The sequence below is a fragment of the Octopus bimaculoides genome, chromosome 25, assembly GCF_001194135.2.
Source record: "Octopus bimaculoides isolate UCB-OBI-ISO-001 chromosome 25, ASM119413v2, whole genome shotgun sequence".
In the NCBI taxonomy this organism is placed as follows: domain Eukaryota; kingdom Metazoa; phylum Mollusca; class Cephalopoda; order Octopoda; family Octopodidae; genus Octopus; species Octopus bimaculoides.
In genome coordinates this window covers 847,048-856,388 of record NC_069005.1, presented here as the reverse complement: position 1 = coordinate 856,388, position 9,341 = coordinate 847,048, and the positions used below count along the sequence as shown (strand labels likewise).

Below are 9,341 nucleotides of genomic sequence, written 5' to 3'. Positions count from 1 at the left end.
CATTTTGGTTGTTTCTTTTTTTTTTCTTGACCTGAAACTTTCTGATTTAGCTCTGAACTGTAAACTCTCCTCTTGTAAACCAGCATCATTTATTTTTAATCAGTTCTCAGCAATGAGCCACTGTTTTTATCTCTTAATGTTTAAAAGAAGTAAAAAAAAAAAAAAAGTGAGGGTAAGTCAAGAAAGAGAAGGGAGATAAAAGATTGCTGGGATCTTAAATGAAATTTTTGTAGGGTATAGTAACCAACAACAGCAAGAAACTCATCACCAACCAACATTGGTGGCAGCATGGTTTAGTGCAGGCATCCGTCTGTCCATTCTATATAATCTCAATATTATCTTCTTTCATCCAAGAATGATTGGTCTTCGCTGTTTAAAAGAAGCATCTGTATAAATCCATTGGCCTTATTTTTCTTTCTTTTTTCTTCTTTCTTCTGTAAGATAGTTTTGTTGTCTTTTGATAAAGTGGATTTGTCATTTTGTGTGGATGGGCGTGGATGGTTTGGTGGTGGATGGTTTCTCAGTTTCTATAGAATTACTTTTTCAGTCAGTCTTTCTGATCTCTTCACTCATTTCATTTTTGTTACTAGTCTTAATTCTTAACATTTTTAATTTTTGTGTGTGTAGGTGTATGTGTATATATATGTGTGTATGTGTATGTATGTATCTGCCACATTTTACTCTTTCTATTCTTTATCACATGTGCTCTCTCTTTCTCTCTCTCTCTCTCTCTGTTTTTCATTGTCGTTGCTCTGTATTTTCATTTTCCTCTCCGTTTCCTCTTGTAGCTAATCACTACTTTCACCACCACCACCACCGTCACCACCACCACCACCACCACCACCACCAAACCTATATTAAAAACTCAAGTGACAACTGCTTTTAGCCTTGCTATCAGAAGATTGACCCAACGTCTCCAACCAATTCACCTTGTCAATGACAACTTGATTTTTTAATTCAATAGGCTTTTTCTAAATTATTTTCTCTAGATTTTCTCTTGAATTTGTTTCCCCCTCTGCATCATTTTGTCTTTTGAGAAAAATAAAAGAAATAATTGCATCTCTTTTTCTATCCTGATTCTTTTTCAGTTTTTTTTTTTTTTTTTTCCAGAAAGATTCTTTTTCTTTTTCAGCCCCTTTTTTATACATTTGGTGAAAAAAGGATTTTCAACTAAATTTCCCTCCCTTTCCAATTCCTGCTGCTGCTCTCCAAACACTGGCCTTCTCTGCTTCTGTTTACTCTTTATTGGCAGATACTCGTTAACTGAGATTCCAACTAGTGTTTACTGCCTGAACGGGTGGATGCGCACGTGGCAAACACACGGGTGTTTGACAAAGTGGAAAAGGCTGGAATAAAATCCTCCTCACCAGTTAATGTCCATGTTGGCATCAGTTGGAGGGTCTGAGGGCTGTGTTGTTCTCTTGTGTCTGCTTTAACATGGTTTCTATGGTGGGATACTCTTTTTAACTCCTCTGACAAGTGTCCTCAATTTGGGATTCCTTCAGTACTGGGTTGGTTTCTTGGGATGACAGTCCTTCATAACTCTTGTGTCAACAACTACTGCAGTCTGGTAATTCCTGTGAATGTATTATAGAGAATGTGTTATCTCTGGTTATCTCATCCCCTTTGGCCACTGGTTTGCCAAACCAGTCTTCCAGTTGTGGAGGAGGAATAGAACTTGCATGGACATTATTATTATTATTATTATGGCATTCATTCTCCTGAAACAAAGTGGTAAGAAAGGATCTTCCGGTGTTGGGCCTCACGGGGGTGGGGGGGGGCTGTGCTTGAGAATACCTGTCAAGGTAAGTGAAATGGTGGTTATCCATGCATACAAGCATGTCCCCTGCATCCTCCCTTCAGCTGAGTGATCCTAATCTTGCAGGTTTGTGGGTGTTGGTGCTGCATAAAAGCACCCTGTGCGCTTTGTAAAGTGGTTGGCATTAGGAAGTGTATTCAGCTGTAGAAACCATGCTAAAGCAGATGATTGGGAGCCCAGGCAGCTCTTGTCAAACCATGCGAGGATGGAAAATGAATGTTAAAAGATGATGTGTGTGTGTATAAACTTTCATGAAGCTCAGTGAAATGGTATTGAGAAAGAGATGATGAACAAAACTGGTCAACCAGTCTCTCTCAACACAAGATGTTGAGACATAAAGCTGCTGCACCATATGACAAGACGTGCATTGTGTGTGCAGTAAGTTTGCTCCAGAGGGAGAGTGTCAAAACAGAAGAAAGATATAATTCCCAGGGATGGGAGGATTGTAATGAGAGGATGAGCAGAAATCACAAACAGTCCCATGAAAAGGAGAGGGTAGAGAAGGGAGCCAGGGGCTGTCAAAAATGTAAGGACAAACTAAAGACTTCTTATAGATTCACAAGAGAACTGTTTCAGTATGGAACAAGACAGGGTCACTGCTTGAGGAAAATGGCTCACCAACTGCAGACCCTGACAGGTTAGGTGCAATATAAGAATAATCTTTTCACAACTCCATTGGGACACTTGCATATAGCTATGCTTGAGGAGTCCCACAAAGCGCTAGCAATTAGTGATAACATCAAAATAGAGGTAATTGATGTAATATCAGCCAGAGGACCTGACAGATTGCCAACGATTCTAAAGAAATGCAAAAGGGCTCTAGCAAGACCACTACAGTTCAACTTCTGAAGTTTCTAAACAACTGGGAGAAGGTGAAAAGAAGACATAATATGTCCTATCCATAAAGGAGGCAGCAGAGCAGATGCTAAAGATTATAGACCTGTCTCTCTCTTACCTGCCATGTCAGCAAAGTCATGGAATGCATTGTCAGGAAGAGACTCATTGCGTTCCTTGAAGATAATAACTTGCAACAGCAGCATTATGTCTGGAAATTGAAGCAACTGATGAATCACTCAAATGTGGATGTGGTATTTCTTAATTTTGCAAAGACCTTTGATAAGGGTTGATCATGGGATGATCAAGCTACAGAGACTTAGCATAGTATAGTTGGGAAAGTGGTTATATGGCTTCTGAAAAGACCTACATTGAGGTCCTGGAAATAATTGTTAAGCCCTGGATAGACAGTGTATGCAATGGAAGGCCATATGTGTTTGCGTAAAACTGCACTATCACACATGGCTCTAGTAACACAAAAATAGATGGCTGAAAATTTTCATGGTCACACAACCCCTAACATTTGGTCTCCTAATTCCTCAGATCTCAATCCATTAGGCTATTACATGTAGAACGTTGTTGAGAGAGAGAGTGGTCAAGGAAAATGTCCAAAATGAACCACTTGATTCAAACATGTAGATAATTTAGATTTTATATAGAAGCAGTTGTTGAAACTGAAGGTAGCTTTATTGAATAACATTATAGAAAAGGTTTATTTTCATCCTCATAACATTTTTTGATAAATAAAATTATTATCTGTTTTTTTTTTTATAAACATAAATCTGTCATCAAATATCTTACGCACAATGTAATATATATTACATATATATATATATATATATATATGGTATAGTACGCCATTTGTTGCTGCCGTGGTTACTTTGCAACTCCCTGCAGCTGAAGAGGAGATGTTATTTAAAAATTGTGTGAAATATTGAAAGAAACAATGAAAGCATTCGAACAGCATGAAACTTGAGGTTTCAACAATGGTGGATGCCAAGAGGACAGACTTTCATGGAAACATGGAAAGGTGAATATAAGCCAAGGAAGAGCCTCAATGAAATTTACTTTGAAGAGGATAATCCTGAGATGAAATGCTTTAACCCTTTAGTATCCAAATTACTTTGTCAAGACTAATGCTTGTCTCAAAGCTTAAGCCATGCAAGTGTAAGTGCTGCTCAATTGGTGTCCGTTTTGTAGACCCTGAAAGAACGAAAGGCAAAGTTAAGCTTGGCAGAATTTGAACTCAGAACATTAAGATGGAAGAAATGCTGCAAAGCATGCCAGCATGCTGTCTTAGTAGTAGTAGTAGTAGTAGTAGTAGTAGTAGTAGTAATAATAATAATAATAATAATAATAATAATAATCATAGGTTATTTACCAAAAAGAAATAAAAATAACAAAATGGGGAGAATGGAGAGAAAAATGAGAAAGTGGCCAGAAAAAAACCTGAATGACCTCTGGTCAGGTTTGGTGTTATTTTCTACCATTTTAATTAAAAACTCATGGCTTCTCATTTGGATGGAATAAAGCTTTGGTTTTATCTTCTACACATTCTCTCTTTCATTCACTCTCCTCTGCTTTCTATTTCTACCTCTCTCTCTCTCTCTCTCTCTTTATTAATTGTTACTGAAACAGAAAAACTGAGTGAAGGGAAGTACAGTGTATAAAATATTGAAGAAAATCTGTTTGTCAGAGCACTAAATCTAGCAGAAGCAGCAATAGTAGTAGTAGTAGTAGTAGTAGTAGAGCTAATAGCAGTTTGCATCATCAATAACAACATAGTGCTGCTGCTGCTGTTTCATCAGTTAAACTTGCAACAACAGGCATCACAACAACAAGAAAGCTGCTGCTTGTGCTACAGATACAATTAACTGCAAGGCACATCGTTTGTGACGTCAATGCTTAATGAATGGCTGATGACGTCAAAGCACTTATTCCTGAAAGCCAGCACAAATAAAACCGAATTGGTTCTGACGTCTGCTGCTGCTGCCGCCGTGGTTAGTCCCCTCCCTCTCCTCTTCCCGTACTCCTCCTTGCTGCATGCTGATGGTAAGAGAGAGGATGGAGAAGAGGGCATTGATGCTAGCAAGAAAGGAGAACAGAGATGTGGCTCACTGCAACTGTTTATGTTTTTGAAATGCTTCTCTTCCTATGTCCATTGTACGTGCGTCAGTGTGCAATACACGAAAATGTCTATAATGTGTGTGTGTGTGTGTGTTATACGCAAGCACAAACCTGGCTGTGTGGTTCAGAAGAATGCTTCCCAACCACATGGTTCTGGGTTCAGTCCCAATGCATGGCACCTTGGGCAAATGTCTTCTACTATAGCCTCAGGCTGACCAAAGCCTTGTGAGGGGATTTGGTAGATAGAGACTGAAAGAAGCCTGTCATATATATATATATAAGTACATGTGTGTATGTATGTATATGTATATATATATATATAGTTGAAACTTACTTGCAAATGGACGCGTACGTTCGATGATATAATAATACAAATGATATATAAGCATATGCATGTATATATACATATATGTACATACCTACATCTACATGTATATATAGATGCATATCCGGGTACAGGACGTTAGAAAAATGAACGGGGACATAAAAACAAAACGGACTTCGTTTACAGACAACAGAACGAACACCTGTTGAGGCAAGTGAAATCGAAATCAAAATCAAATTCGATGACAGCACCGCATGACTGGCATCTGTGCTAGTGGAGCGCTAAGAGCACTATCCGAGCGTGATCGTCGCCAGGGCCGCTGACTGACCCCTGTGTAAGTGGCACGTAAAAAGCACCATTCGAGTGTGATTGTTAGCAGCGTCGCCTTACTAGCACTTGTGGCGGTGGTACGTGGAAAACAACATTCAAACGAGGGCGTTGCCAGTGCCGCTGGACTGGCTCCTGTGCAGGTGACACGTAAAAACACAATTTGAGCGTGGCCGTTGCCAGTACCACCTAACTGGCTCTTGTGCCGGTGGCACGTAAAAGCACCCACTACACTCTCGGAGCGGTTGGCGTTAGGAAGGGCATCCAACTGTAGAAACTCTGCCAGAACAGACTGGAGCCTGGTGCAGCCATCTGGCTCACCAGTCCTCAGTCAAACCGTCCAACCCATGCCAGCATGGAAAGCGGACGTTAAACGATGATCATGATGATTGCTTCACCTTGACAGATGATAGCTGTCCCATCAACACACAGCACAATCCCTCCATTGATGAGCCCTCAGATGACTTTTAAGATTAGCTGCTGACTGACAAGGTTTCAAACACAAGTGACAGATATTATTGAAGTTTCTTCTATATCTTTGCCCTTTGGAATCTGATTCTAAAGGAATGTTTTTGTGAACTAGCATATGTCTTTTAAGTCCAGATATTGTCATATATATATATATATATATACACACATACATACATTTGCGTGTGTGTGTGACCTTGTCTTGACAAATGTCCTTCCCTCCTGATATTCGGTGAATCTTTGTCCTTGCTTGAAAACACAGAAGGAACGAGGACAACCAATCACAGAAAATTTCCCCCGTTAAACTCTGTCTGACCCATACCAGTAAGATAAGTGGACATTACATGACAATAGCAACGAGGACGATGATAAAACTATTTAAAAGGCAAATTAGTTTTGTCCATTTATAATCTAAGGAATTATTTTTGATTCTACTTAAATACAGAGAACCCGACGCATCTACGCAAGGAATATAAGAAGGGAGGTAATCTAGTTTTATCAAAACTACTGTGACTTCACATAAGCGGCCCTTGTGGAAGTCGAAACTAAAAACTAACCCAAACCAGCGGAGGTAAGGAATACGTACACCACCCGTTTTCTGCGTAACCCTAACTCTAAATACTAGGTGTACGTATTCTTTACTTTCACCATCCTAACTAATCCTAACGAGTGTGCACTGTAAAAACATCAGATTAAAAACGGACGATATTGTCGGTGGGGGTGCGGGGAGATCGGAGTAAAAAATAGATGATATTGTGGGGCCCCTTACATCAGTAACAGTAGTTTTGGTAAAACTAGATTACCTCCCCTTCGGACCTCTGTATTTAAACAGAACCTGATATTCCATCCCTTTGCTACGTCCGACTGCCTGAAACTGTTCCTGGTTCATGGATACAAACTTTCTGTCGAAAAGTGATCTACATTAAAATCGACCGCCAAAATGTCAATATTAAATGCCGATTTATGGCAATTTTCCGGAACCTCCGTATCCAAAGACGGGGATTTTTAGCAAAAAATTTTTTTTTTAATAAACAAATTTGGGAGAAAATGGGGAGGGGCGCGCGCGTCCCCTCCTCAAAACCACCCTTAAAAAAAATTTTTTTTTTTTCAACACAAACCCCAATATTCAGCTACGGGGAATACGAATCTGCAAAAAATTGGCAAAAATATTCGGAATCTCCGTCATCTTAGACATAGGGAAACAAAATTTCGAAAAGATTCTAAATTTTAAAGGAGGCGGGGAGGGGTTAAAATGGGGTTTTTTTTGCATATTCGTAATCTCCGACATCTAAAACGTAGGGATCCGAATTTTTTTTTTTTTTAATGCATTTTTCAAAGAGAGCTGCGAAATTGCATTAGCCCCAATTTATCGATTCCAACAGGATGAAAGGCAAGGTCAACTTCGGCGGAATTTGAACTCAGAACATAAAGACAGACGAAATACCGCTCAGCATTTCGCTCAGAGTGCTAACGACCAAAATTTCAATATTAATCCATGCTTGAAGCATTTGGTGCTTCACTGATTTTTTTTTTTTTTGTCTTTCTTTTTTGTTGTATATGTAATAAAAATATTAACTTGGAAATTTTTTTAATATCATGTTTCAAATACAGGCTTAATAACTTCATAGTTATTTTAGTAAATTCTTCAATATTTTCAAAATTAATTGAAGCAAAAGCAGTTTATATCAACGGAAATCTGACGACAAGAATTCCATACCCACCAGTTACGGGGTTTGTGCAGATTCCGAAGACTTGGCATTGGGTGTTTAACGGGGGCTGAGTAGAGGCTTGTATTTACCAGTTATTATAAAACTGTACTTTTCATACTGCGGTGGCAACATTGCACCAGGTTCTGATGCGATGTGGGCCTTTCATAGAGCACTGTTGCTGTAGTGAGTCTCTTAATAACAAGATTTTATACAGCATCATCTTCCGTCCATCGTCATATGAACCTAACAAGTAACTTTCTCTTGAACGGTCTTTCGGGTTGTCCCTGATAGGATATAGCAGAGTTATTTCCCTTCGATTGTAAACCTCACAAATCTTTACAATTTCGCAGAGAATTTCGTCCGATCATAGAAGTGTGTACGGACACACACACACATCGACATTTACTTATATATATACGTAAATGTCGAACGATGAAAATGATTGCTCAACACCACATTGGTGAATATAATTTCTTTATTTGTGAATTCAGGTTACCTTTGGTTTCATGTTAAAAAGAGTAGGAAATTATGCTAGGGTCTTAACAATTTTTCAAGTCGACTAAATGGAGAAAGATGTTTGCCTCCATTTTTGGAAAACACGAGGCTGTGTTTTCCAAACTGGAGGCAAACATCTTAAGATCCTAGGATAGTTTCCTACTTTTCTTAACATGAAACCAATGGTAGCCTAATGCACACACACACACACACACACACACACACACACACACACACACACACACACACACACCTTATGTATCTTTTGTCTTTTCCTTGTTTCAGCTATTGGACTCTGTCCATGCCTTGAAGAAGTTTTGGTCAAACAAACCAACTACATACGTATTCTTTATTTGCAGATTTTGTGGATAACCTCGAGTTTCTTGCATTGTTTATCTCAATTTTCAAGTGTTTCACATTAAAAATGAAGATATTTTTACCATCATTTTTAATGTGGAACATTTAAAAAATGATCCCTAATGCAAGAAACCTAGTCATGAGTTTGAGGCGGAAATAAAACGATGGGATTGAGTGACATCCTCACTATTCACAACTATCGCGTACATCCACCCATCCATACATACATTTGTAGTTTTTAAGACATTTGGCATTAAATTTTAACAAAACCAGGTAAAAAATAACAAAAGTTTATTCCTCAAAATTGAAAGATGTACAATAGAAATAAATATATACACATGTGTTGATTTATATATTTTGTAACACAAAAACAAAGTTACTCATTGTTCTCTTTGTGCTACACCCTTGTGTTACATCCTTGTGTTACACCCTTGTGTTACATGTATTTACACACTTATGTTTGTCACATGTTAGATAAACAACAGTCGTACATATCCAGAGATTAAGATTTCATTCAATTGGCTTTTTAATTGCTTTATACAGTGAGAAGTGTCCATATTGTGTGGGCAAGTGCATGCGCCTGTGAGTGTGTATATATATATATATATATATATATATATTTCGTATGTGTATTTCGTGTGCAAGATTCTTGATGTGTATACGTGTGTTGAAAGAAATACAATTAAACCTTGGGAGAGGCATTATGCCGGTAATAAACACACGCACTGGTTCAGTCCTTTATTAATTTATATAGTTTTTTGTTAAATTATTTCATTGCACTCTTGCAATCTCTTCAGTAACTTGTCTCTCCACTTCCATTTATTTGAAGAGATTGCAAGAGTGCAATGAAATAATTTAACAAAAAACTATATAAATTAAT

The 9,341-nt window shown here is 38.2% G+C and overlaps 2 protein-coding genes across 3 annotated transcripts in view; both read left to right on the top strand.

Moving 5' to 3' along the window:
- The window catches only part of LOC106871374 (serine/threonine-protein phosphatase alpha-2 isoform), a 34,779-nt gene extending 33,720 nt beyond the window's left edge, over nt 1–1,059 (top strand). For both annotated transcript variants that reach the window (XM_014917791.2, XM_014917792.2), the window contains one exon: nt 789–1,059. In XM_014917791.2, the coding sequence (XP_014773277.1) occupies nt 789–792 (4 nt within the window). In that variant the 3' untranslated portion in view covers nt 793–1,059. The remainder of the gene's footprint in view (nt 1–788) is intronic.
- A 6,894-nt stretch (nt 1,060–7,953) lies between these two features.
- LOC106871373 (transmembrane protein 19) overlaps nt 7,954–9,341 on the top strand; it is a 44,824-nt gene continuing 43,436 nt past the window's right edge. The window contains exon 1 of the mRNA XM_014917789.2: nt 7,954–8,069. The gene's annotated coding sequence lies outside the window, so the exon portion shown is untranslated. The remainder of the gene's footprint in view (nt 8,070–9,341) is intronic.